The sequence below is a fragment of the Balaenoptera musculus genome, chromosome 1 (assembly GCF_009873245.2).
Source record: "Balaenoptera musculus isolate JJ_BM4_2016_0621 chromosome 1, mBalMus1.pri.v3, whole genome shotgun sequence".
NCBI classification, from domain to species: Eukaryota; Metazoa; Chordata; class Mammalia; order Artiodactyla; family Balaenopteridae; genus Balaenoptera; species Balaenoptera musculus.
Genome location: NC_045785.1, coordinates 54,368,351 through 54,381,043, shown reverse-complemented (window position 1 = coordinate 54,381,043; position 12,693 = coordinate 54,368,351). Strand labels below are relative to the sequence as shown.

At 34.1% G+C, this 12,693-nt stretch overlaps 1 protein-coding gene and 1 pseudogene across 1 annotated transcript in view; both read left to right on the top strand.

The window, feature by feature from the left end:
* LOC118896320 (integrin subunit beta 3 binding protein) overlaps window positions 1–12,693 on the top strand; it is an 86,309-nt gene that overhangs the window by 25,783 nt on the left and 47,833 nt on the right. The window contains exon 3 of the mRNA XM_036854099.1: window positions 9,582–9,717. Within this exon, the coding sequence (XP_036709994.1) occupies window positions 9,582–9,717 (136 nt within the window). The remainder of the gene's footprint in view (window positions 1–9,581; window positions 9,718–12,693) is intronic.
* Window positions 10,804–11,616, top strand: LOC118896312 (annotated as a pseudogene).

The window sequence follows — 12,693 nt, the reverse complement described above, 5'->3', positions numbered from 1 at the left end:
CCCCCAGTCCCTGGCAACTACTAATTTATTTGCTGTTTCTATGGATTTGCCTATTCTGGACATATTATATAAATGGAATCATACAATATGTGACTGACTTCTTTCATTTAGCATAACATTTTCAGGGTTTATCCATGTTGTCACATGTAACAGTACTTTATTCCTTTTTATGGCTGAATCATATTCTTTTGTATGGGTATATCACCTTTTATTTATCCATTCCTCAGCTGAAGGACATTTGGGTTGTCTCCACTTTTTGACTATTATGAATAATGTTGTATATAACATTCTTGTACAGTGTTTTGTATGAACATGTTTTCAGTTTTCTTGATTACGTACCTAGGGGTGGAATTGGTGGGTCATATGGTATTTCTGTCTAACTTTTTGCGAAATTGCCAAACTCTTTTCTACAGCAGCTGCACCATTTTACATTCCCACTATCAGTGTACGAGGGTTCCATTTTCTCCACATCCTCATCAACACTTGTTATTTTCTGAATTTTTGATTCTAGCCACCCTACTGGGTGTGAAGTGCTATTTCATTGTGGTTTTAATTTGCATTTCCCTGATGATGTTGAACATCTTTCCATGTACTTACTGGCCATCTGTATATTTTCTTTGGAGAAATATCTATTCAAATCTTTTGCCCATTTTTTAATTGGGTTGTCTTTTTACTGTTGAATTGTAAGAATTCTTTATGAGTTGTGAATACTGTTACCTTGTCAGATATATGATTTGCACATACTTTCATCAGTTCTGTGTGTTGTCTTTTCACTTTCTTGATAGTATACTTTGATACACAAAAGTTTTAAATTTTGATGAAGTCCAATTTATTTTTTCTTTGATTGCTTGTGCTTTTGGTGTCATATCTAAGAAACTGTTGTACAGTCTATGGTAATGCAAACTTTCACTGTGTTTCTTTCTAAGAGTTTTATAGTTTCAGCACTTACGTTACATTTAAGACCTTATTGAGTTCATCTTTGTACATGGTATGAGGTTAGGGGCATGTGGATATTCATTTGTCCTAGCACTGTTTGTTGAAAGCTATTATTTCCCCCATTGAATGGCCTTAGAACCCTTGTTGAAGATCAGTTGACTATAAATTCATGGATTTATTTCTGGACTCTCGAATCTGTTCCATTTGGTTGTAGATCTGAACTTATGCCACTACCATGCTGTGTTGATTACTACAAGTTTTCAAAATAAAAAGTTTTTAATTACTATAAATTTGAAATTAGGAAGTGTGAGTCCTCCAACTTTGTTGTTCTTTTTCAAGATTGCTTCTGTTGTTCCATATGCCTTGCAATTCCCTGTGAATTTTAGGGTCACCTTGTCATTTCTGAAAAAGAAAAATTTGTACTTTTGATAGGAATTACACTGAATCTGCCATTTTAAAAATTAGTAATTCTTCTAAACCATGAACACAGGATCTATTTCTATTTATTTTGATTTTTTTTTTTTTTTAATTTTGTTTTGATTTTCTTTAATTTTTTTCAACAATGTTTTGTAGTTTTTAGTATACAAGTCTTATACTTTTGGGTTATATCTATTCCTCAGTGTTTTATTCTTTTTGGTGCTAATGTAAACGTTTTTATAATTTCACTTTAGATCGGTCATTGCTAGTGTATAGATACACAGCTAATTTTTGTATATTGATCATGTATTGTGTAACTTTGCTGAACTCGTGTATTAGCTCTAATACTTTCTTATAGATTATTTAGGATATTCTATATATCAGATCATGTCATTTTTCTTTCCCATCAGATGCCTTTTTTTCTCATTCTTGCTTATTGCCCTGGCTAGAACCTCCAGAACAATGTTGGGTAGAGTGGCAAGAACAGATATCATTGCCTTGTTCCTGATCTTAGGGGGAAAGCATCCAGTCTTTTACCATTAAATATGATGTTAGCTGTGAGTTTTTCCTAAATGCCCTCTGTCAGATTGAGACACTTCCCTTCTATTCCTAGTTTGATGATTATTTTTTATCATGAAAGAATTGCATTTTTGTCAAATGCTTTTTTACATCTATTGAGATGATCGTGTGGGTTTTTTTCCTTTATTCTATTAATATGATGTATTATATTGATTGGTTTTTGTATATTGAACCAACCTTGCTTTCACAGGATAAATCCCACTTGGTCATAATATATAATTCTTATTTTTCTCTGGTTTCAGTTTGCAGGAATGTTGAGGATTTTTGCATCTGTATTCATAAGGGAGATTAGTCTGTAGTTTTCTTTTGTTGTAAGGTATTTGTCTGGTTCTAGTATCAGAGTAATGTGGTCTCATAGAATGAGTTAGGGAGTGTTCCCTGTTTTTTGATAGAGTTTGAGAAGAATTGGTGTCAATTCTTCTCTAAATGTTGGCAGGATTCACCAGTGAAGCTCTCCAGTCCCACACTTTTCTTTTTGACAAGTTTTCTGAATTGATCTAATCTCTTTACTTGCTATTGATGCGTTCCAATTTTCCATTTCTTCATGATTCAGTCTTGGTAGGCTGTATATTTTGGGGAATTTGTCCATTTCATCTAGATTATCTAATTTGTTAGCATACAATTGTTCATAGTATCCCCTTATAATACCTTTTATTTCTCCAAGGTCAGTTGTAATGTCCACCCCCCATTCCTGATTTTAGTAATTTGATTCTCATTTCTTTCTTAGTCAGTCTAGATAAAGGTTTGTCAATTTTCTTTTCAAAGAACCAACTTTTAGATTCATTGATCTTCTCTATTTTCTTATTTTCCATTTCATTTGTTTCCTCTTTAATATTAGTATTTATTATTTCTTTCCTTCTGCTTCCTTTGGTTTTAGTTTGCTCTTTTTCTTGTTTCTTAAGGTGGAAGGATAAGTTATTGATTTGAGAGCTTTCTTCTTTCTTAATGTAAGTGTTTAACTTTCTCTCTGAGTACTGCTTTCTCTTCATCCCGTAAGTTTTTACATGTGTTGTGTTTCATTTTCATTCTCCTCAATGTATTTTCTAATTTCCCTTTTGATTGGTTATCTAGGAGTTTGTTAATTTCCATGTATTTTTGTATTTTCCAAATGTCCTTCTTTCTTTAATTTCTGATTTTATTCCATTGTGATTAGAAAACATTCTTTACATGATCCAAATCTTTTTAAATTTACTGAGATTTGTTTTATGGCCTAACATATCTTCTATCCTGGCTAATGTTACATATGCACTTGAGAAGAATGTGTATTCTGCTTTTGTTGGGTGGAGGGTTCGATAGATGTCTGTTAGGTCTTATTGGTATATAGTGTTGTTCAAGTCTTCTGTTTCCTTGCTGATTTTCTGTCTAGTTGGTCTATCCATTGTTCAAAGTGGGACACTGAAGTTTCCAACTATTATGGTTGAATTTTCTATTTCTTCCCTCAATTCTGCCAGTTTTTGCTCCTTGTATTTTGGGGCTCTCTTGTTAGATGTGTATGTGTGTGTGTATTTATAATTATTATATCTTCTTTTTTTCAGTGTCAGTAAGTCTTTATTCATTGTGTTTTCTTGGAGAAAAGAAGAGGAAGGGGAAAGGATCAGCATATAGCAGAAGTATATAGCAAAAGTATAGCAGAAAGGAAAGGAAGTATCCATTAAAACCGTAAACACACACTGGTGATAGATTCACCAAAGCCCAAGGGAGCTCAGTCTTCTGTAGTTCAGGAATGAGAGGAAGGTATCAGGGAAAGAACAAACAGGTTCATGCTGTCCTTCCCTCCTTATAAATTCAACAATTAGCACAAAGCTTTGGTTTCTAGTAGTAAACATGGAGTTACATTTGTCCATCTCCTATTAAACATAAGTTTTGACTTAAGTTTTTTGCATCTGCATAAAAGTTCCCGAGTGACTTGGATATATACATTCATCTTCCCTCTCTTGGTTTCCCACCTCCTCTTTCTACGTGAAAGCCCCCCATTGCTTCTCTCAATCCTGTAATAGGAGATTAAGTAGGTTTGGTCCATCCATATGCCAGTGTAAGTGTTTTGCATGAATCTTATCAAGGAATAGTCTTGACTCACAAGGTTTGGCACAAGGGATGACGTATTCCTAACTTCAGGTTTTTTTATACAAATCATTCAGGAGTTATGGAGACACTCAAGAATCTAATGAGTATGTCTGTGTAGCGTAGGAGTCAAGTTTTTAGGACAGAAGATCTGGTCTAAAATAGGGAATAGGGAAAGGAGAACAAAAAAAAGGATGATCTAAGGCTTTCCCTTTTTTTCAGCTTTATTGAGATATAATTGACCAAAATATAAGATATTTAAAATATACAATGTGATGATTTGATGTATATATTGTGAATATATATACACAGTGTGTGTGTGTGTGTGTGTACACACACACACACACACACACACATTGTGAAAGGATTCCTCCCATCAAATTAATTAATGCATCCATCACTTCAAATTTTTCTTTTTTTCTTTTTCTTTTTTGGTGAGAACGTTTAAGTTCTACCCTTTTAGCAAATTTCAGTTAGTGTATGATACAGTGTTATCAGTTATAGTCACCATGTTATACATTAGATTCTCAGACGTATTCATCTTATAACTGAAAGTTTGTACCCTTTATCAACCTCTTTCTATTTCCCCCATCCCCCAGCCACTAACAACCACTTTTTTACTCTCTGTTTCTGTGAGTTGGACTTTATTTTTTTCCCCTATTAAGTGATACCATGCAGTGTTTGTCTTTCTGTCTCTGTCTTATTTCACTCAGCATAATGTCCTCCAGGTTCATCCATGTTGTCACTAATAACAGGATTTCCCACTTTAAGAAGAGCGGCCCTAAGATGATATTCCAGATCCCTTTGGCTGGTACACTGTCCTCTGAAAGATACTTTGTCTTTGTTGCTTTCAATACAAAAAGAAATTTGTAAACAATTAAAAACCCAACAGAACATTTAGAAAGATCAATACATTATATTTACATAGTCTGAGTGACCTAACAATCACCAAATCAGCAACTGTCCAGCTTTATAAATCTAAGACAAATAAAATGTTTAAATGGAAAATTAGCACGTGAAAAAATGTTCAACATCATTAGTCACTGGAAATACAAATTAAAACCACAAAGGAGTACCATTCCCACTCACTTGAATAGCTAAATAACAACAACAAAACAGAATGGCTTTAAAAATCAACACTGGAATGTCTAAAACAACCTAAAGGTTGGTGAGGATGTGCAGCATTTGGAACTCTCGTTTATTGATGGTAATTTAAAATGATACAAACACTTTAGAGAACTATTTAGCCTTTATTTTATATATAGAAAATAAATCTATATCCATCCTATAGCCTGGCAATTCCATTCCTGGGTTTCCCAAATAAATAAAATCATATATCCACAAAAGACATATACAAAAATGTTCTTTAGCACCATAATTCATAATAGCCCTAAACTGGAAATAACCCAAATGTCCTTCGACAGGAAAGTAGAAAAACAAATTCTGGTACATTTATACAAAGGAATAGTAAAATTAAAAGGAACACAATCTTACCACTCACACCAACATAGATGATCTCAAAAACACATTGAAAAGAAGAAGCCAAACACAAGAGTTATGTATTTAATTTATATTAAGTTCAAGAATAGGCAAAAATAGCTATGGTTATAGGAATTAGAAAGTGGTTGCTTCTGGGCTGCAGAGTGGGAATTGAGTGGAAATGGGTACAAGGGAATCTTCTGGGATGACAGAAATGTTCTTCATCTTGGGTGGTGGTGGCATCAGTGTATACAGTTATCAGAACTCAGCAAGCCCGACAACTTAAGATCTGTGCATTTTATTGTAAGTAAATCATACTTCAATAAACAAAAATATATTTGAGGTAAGATTCACTTTCTCTTCTGAAAAAATAGGAGGACATGTGAAGGAATGATAATAGCCATGAAAATACATCTTTAAAAACTTATTGAAGACTACAGTGCAAGAGAGTAACAAAATGGTCATGTCTTTAATATTAAAATTAATATTTTAATGTCTTAAAATTGTGGAACAGTAGTGAGCACAAATAGAAACACCAGTGTATCAACTTTTTAGCCAATGTTTTATTTTTCCTGTTAAAATGTTTTTATCAAAGTAAAATTTATAGATTGTGAAATTCACAGATCTTGAGTGTACAGTTCAATGAGTTTTAACAAATGTGTATCCCTGGGTATCAAACACCCAATCAAGAAATAGAACATTGTCATCAGCACAGATCTAATATATTGGTTATATCCTTTCCTTGCTGTCCCTGTAAGATCACTGGGTAAGTGCAAAATGCTTTTGTTCTCCATAACTACCATTAGAAATAACAAAACCTAAACATTATTAGAGTCATTAAGGGTGATAATTGTGGCAACTGATAAAAAGTTAGTTGATATTTAGGATTCTTCTAGGAACCCTAGGCCCAAATCGTGAAAAATCCCTGAGACAGCTAGTATTTAAAATTTTCTAATGTAAATTCTATATTAAGTACTAGTGATTTATAATACTGCCTTAGGTGAAACATTCCAATAACCTAATTAACCAGTATAAGATTATAAAGAATTGTCTCCCTTTAGCTACCCTAATTTTTCTTTTGCTTCTGGTTGTCCAAATACCTACAGTACCTGTATTTTTAAATATTTCAGTGATAGCATAGTCTAGTAGTTCATAATAATAATAGCAGATCCATTATATCCCACATTTCATCCTGAAAGAACCCTTAGTTAGTACTTTCTAGACTGTTTATAATAGGTAAAAATCAATAAAATACAGGCACCTTTTTGGTAGAATATGCTGTAAACAAGGTGATGAAGCAAGCTACAGTTTGTCAAAGATATTGAAGGAGAATGTCATATATATTTGAAATTATGGAGAGAACATTCATTTCTTTTTTTCTGGGCAGAAAAATCAATGCCCAAATTTTAGTTTTGCTAATGTACAAGGTTTGACCTTACAAAAAGTACAGTGGCATTTGGACTGATCCTAGACAGAATCTTTTTTTTTTTTTTTAGTGTGGTGTTAAATATCTTTGTCAATAAATATTACAAGCAGTTGTAAATTATTATAGAAAGTAGTTGTGACTTATCTGATTTCTATATCCTTATATTTTGTTTGCATCCTGAATTCTTTCCCTTCTCTAGCCAAATCTGTTCTTCTCACTTTTTCTTTCTCTATTTTTCTAAAGGACCTGGTAGGTAGCACTCATCATTGCTGAATGGAAAGAGTTCCAGACTTCTCAATTAGTAGCTCAGTCTTCTATCAAATCCCAGTCTTCTTAACTCTTCCTTTTGTAGGAGATTAATGAGAAGACCAAGTCCTTCAACGTTTGGGGGTTGGCAGAATGGAAATTCTTAGGATTCTAGGATCACTTTTAAGCATCTTCAGAGTTTAAAAATTAGAGGACCGTGGTTAAACTTCGAGAGAAAAAGAACTTAAAGAAGTAAGACTATGCATTTGTGTATATCAGTAGGCAGACATATAAAAATGAATTATTTACTGAAGAATATTTAGTGGGATAGTAGGGAAAGGTAGATTTTCTTTTTCCCCTCTAAGTACATTACAATTGTAGACAGACATTTTAATCAACACAGATCACCAAAAAAAAAAAGAAAGAAAGAAAGCAAAAGAGAAGACTTAGTATTTTTAAGGTGAGGGGGAAAAATTTATATATATATATATACACACACGTGCACGCACACACACACAAAGACTTATTTTACGAAAGCTAGAAAATTGTTTTCAGGGAGAAATGTATGATCTACAGTTGCAATGTTTAGATATTTGGCAATTGGAAAAATAATTTTTGGTGAAAATAGGAAAACAGATTGATGTAAATGCACATTAGGGTAGTGACTTTCATTTCTTGTACATACACAGTGAAATATTTCTGGGCAATAAATTCTTAGAAAAGTGGGGTTGGATTGGATAAATGTCATAGTTTATGACTGAATACTTATAAACAGCTGAAAACTCAAGATGGAGAGGTAATAACCACCTGTTAAAGAGACTTAAAACCCTTTCACCTTACAAAAAAGATTACTTTAGAGCTATAACTTGATATTATAGTTTGATTTTTTTTTAAATATTGGTTACATTTGTGGCTACTGTGGATACATAAAATAAAAAATGTAATGCCTTTTGTTCCCCCAATACAAAGAAGTATCTATCATTTAAAATCTTACCTGTAAAAAAAAAAATTGATGCTATAGATTCTGGAATTAATACCAAGATTATTGAAAAAGGTGACATAGCCACTATTTCTGCCATGGTGTCTTGAAAATAAAGAATAGGTGACAATGGAGAATTATATAACTATTTCAAGTCAGCAACCAAGCTAAAGTTTAATTCTACAGTGTTGGCAACATATCATGAACCTTCAGACCTTTCCTTTATCCCTAAATCCACCCTGTGCTGTCTGTTTCACCTCTAGATTTCAGGTTTTTCATACCTTTTATTTGCACTTATCTAAGCCTCACCCTTCATCTTCACAAGAATCCTTCTGTGAGATTACTGCAGCCCACTTTGGTTTTCCCTCTTCTCTGAATTGCTGTAGCAAGCATACTACTTTTAGACCTGTCCTCTGCTGTTTATGAGGCCAGAACAATTTGTTCTCTTCCTATATACACATTAGTTAGCAAATGCTGAGTGATTAGTAAGCATTATAGAAAATATGTTTAAAAAGAATTCAGAAGAGCAAGAAATTAATAGTGTGATAATGGGTGTTTGGAGGAAGTGGATTATGAATGAGGCCCCAAACCAAAGGAAGACTAGCTGAGACCCAAATGTGCATAACCTAAGTGACTGGGACTACAGACGCCAGTTAATAATAGATGAATGAACCAGTGAAAAAATGAGTAGATTCTGAGTAGAGTGGCCTGGCTAAGTTTACTGGGCTGTTTCTTTTAAATCATTCATTCATCATACATTTTTGAGTTCTATAGTACAAGGATGAAATAATATTTATTTTCAGAAACTTAAATTCTAATGGGGTATACAGAAATGTAATAAATTATTAGAATTTACTAACTCCAGTAAGAGGTATGAACAAGGTCTATGGGAACACAGAGGAGGAAGCTGCAGAGAGGATTTGTGTAGAATAGATCAAATTCTCAAAGGCCTTAAATGCCATACTCAATTGTTTGAACATTATTTTTGTTTTATCATTAAGATACTGTGTCAGAGCAACTTTGTGAAGGTTAAGGACACCACTAATCCTTCCTAGAATTTCCTTGTGGGTCTTACTAAGAGACACTTCTGAGAGTTTCTCTGGTCTAGGCCCATAATTATACTTCACGTTCAGCTAACAGCAAATGTCAGGATGTAATTGGGAGAGTCAGCCATCTCTACTTGTTTGGAAATACCATCTCAGAAGGTAGTAACCATTTAATGTTAAAATTTCATAAAATCAAATTGAGATGCCCTAATCAGTATGGAGACCAGAAAAATGTACATACCTTGAAATAACAGCGTTCACTTTGAAGATAATCATTGTGTATATTTAAAATCCAAAAAGAAGCATCAAGGAAAAGAGTATTAGTTTGAATTTTGTGAGTTTTTCAAATGTATTTCCAAAGATCTGTAACTAAACATAAGTATTTTTGTCCCAAATTAATATTTATTTCTAGTCATTTGATTCTTCAAAAATCAGAAGGAAGATAAGTGTTACAGCCTATTCACCAACAACTGGAACCTGTCAAATGAGCCCATTTGCTTCTCCCACAAGCTCTAAAGAACAAGAGAACAAAAATGGACCATCAGATGGTTAGTTGAAAATTCTTTTCCACTTATTGTGAGATTTTTCTAGTTATTGGTTAAATCAGAATTTTTTTTTTTTTTTTTTTTAATAAATTTATTTATGTTATTTATTTATTTTTGGCTGTGCTGGGTCTTCGTAGCTGCGCGGTCTTTCTCTAGTTGTGGTGTGCGGGGGCTACTCTTCGTTGCGGTGCACGGTCTTCTTATTGCAGTGGCTTCTCTTGTTGCAGAGCATGTGCTCTAGGCACACGAGCTTCAGTAGTTGTGGCACGTGGGCTCAGTAGTTGTGGCTCACAGGCTCCAGAGCGCAGGCTCAGTAGTTGTGGCACACGGGCTTAGTTGCTCCGCGGCATGTGGGATCTTCCCGGACCAGGGCTTGAACCCTTGTCCCCTGCATTGGCAAACGGATTCTTAACCACTGCGCCACCAGGGAAGCCCTAAATCAGAATTTTGATTTAATAATATGTGGATCTTGCTGCAGCTGATTTTTCTCTTTTTTCTTAAAGAATTCAACATAGAAAAGACTAGAATATAGGTAACACTTTGGACATAAATGTAAACTTTCTAGGCAGTTATTTTAAAATGCTACTGCAGGCTTTGTTCCCTTACTATCCCATCCATTAAATAGAAATTATGGCCTGACTGCCTTCAGCCACTATCAATTATAATGGTATAACCCCTTAACAAGCTATCCATCATGTGCATAAATTAAAGGGCACATAATTCAGGTAATGCTACACTACAATTTAAGAGTGATACTTCTGAATGTTATTTTTATCCATGTTGTCCGTTTAGTTTTTTCCACATTTCCTGTGTTTTTATAGCTTGCTTTTATTTATTATATTTCATCCTCTTCCTTTACTATTTTAAATGCATTTGCAAAAGGTTTTTAGAATTTTCCATTAGAGAGTAACCTAATTTTAATATGAAATTCTTTATTTTAAAATATTGTTAGTTTAATTTTGACCACACATATTTCTTGTTCTCTGGTAGTTTATTGCTAAAATATTCATTTAAAAGATATAGAAATCTAGGCGTGTCTCCTTCCTGACTGTCCTCTGTGGTTTGTCTGTGAGAACGGCTGATAGCAATATGTCTTCAGGAAATGCCAAAATTGGGCACCGTGCCCCACAGTTCAAAGCAACTGCTGTAATGCCAGTGGTCAGTTCAAAGATATCAGCCTATCTGACTACAAAGGAAAATATGTTGTGTTCTTCTTTTACCCTCTTGACTTCACCTTTGTGTGCCCCACGGAGATCACTTTCAATGATAGGGCAGAAGAATTTAAGAAACTCAACTGCCAAGTGATTCGTGCTTCTGTGGATTCGCACTTCTGTCACCTGGCATGGATCAACACACCCAAGAAACAAGGAGGACTAGGACCCATGAACATTCCCTTGATACCAGACCCCAAGCGCACCATTGCTCAGGACTATGGGGTCTTAAAGGCCGATGAAGGCATCTCATTCAGGGGCCTTTTTATTATTGATGATAAAGGTATCCTTCGACAGATCACCATAAATGACCTTACTGTTGGCTGTTCTGTGGATGAGACACTGAGACTAGTTCAGGCTTTCCAGTTTACTGACAAACATGGAAAAGTGTGCCCAGCTGGCTGGAAGCCTGGCAGTGATACTATCAAGCCTGATGTCCAGAAAAGCAAAGAATATTTCTCTAAGCAGAAGTGAGCACTGGGCCATTTTAGGGCCAGGCTGCAGTAGGTGGCCATGAGAACAAAACCTCTTTTGTACTATTGTCATGCTTAAAACACAAGACCTTACACTCAGCCCAGATGTGCTGTGGGACAGGACAGGCCTTTCCTGCAGGGGTTGGGGAGGCCAGCCTTTCTTCCTCTGGAGGGAACGGCCTGAGCTGTATTATGGGGCAGGCAAACTGATGTGTATAGTAGTAGGGTATCACTTTTGGTCTTCTGTAGTTTTATTAAACTTGAGCTGGGGAAAAAAAAAAAAAGATATAGAAATCTAGATTTCATAGGTTTAATTTTTAATATTATAAAAGGTCATGAATCAGTGACATGTCAAGTTTTTATAATATAAAATATTAAGTAGGTTTAAATTTAATAAAATATATTTTAGATATGCTGTGATTAGCCTGATTCATATTTACTATTTAACATTTGAGTGCTAAGCGTGTACTAGAAACTACAGAGAAACAAAGAAGTCTCCTCATTTTACCTAATTTGTTGTAATGAAACCTATAATGAGATCTTAAACTTTTGAATGACTTTTATTTTACTTTAATCAGGTGCTTTTTATCTTAAAGCTATCACTACTAGGTTTGCTTTCACAAAAATATATGAAGATGTATGTGTTTTCTTCAAGCTCTATATAGTTCTGGGGGTTTTTTCATTCACTTGATATATCTTTTGTTTAAAATTAAAAATTAGTGCCTTAGAGATAGAACATCTCTATCCTGAAATGTGAATAGATTTTAAGTGGATACGTACTCAATTTCCATATTGAAATTAAATATGGACTTAAGGGAACATTTCTTTTGCCCATAAAAAGATTGGTCACATGATCTCGGTTGACATTTAAGTGGATAATTATCACAGATTATAGTACTAGGTAAGCTCTTTTTTAAAAAGTCATATAGCAAGGGTTCCTGGGGTGCTGGTAATATTCTATTTCTATGTGATGGTTATGCGAGTTCACGCTATAATTATTCATTAAACCACACATACGTGTTTTATGTACTCTTTGATATATAGATCACACATACGGAAGTCTCAAAATAGGAGAATTCTGTCTAGAATCTTATATCGGATTCTGTCATTTGTAATCATTACATTGCTTTTCCTAATATGTCATCTTATATGTGTTTTAGAAATAGGAAAGCCTGGGTCTTATAAAGTAATTTAAGTTCCGAATGCAGTCATAACTTCTGTTAACAATTCTCACTTTTTGAATATTGTACAAAACATAAGGTACAATTTAAATAAGCACTTTTACTTAAATAGCA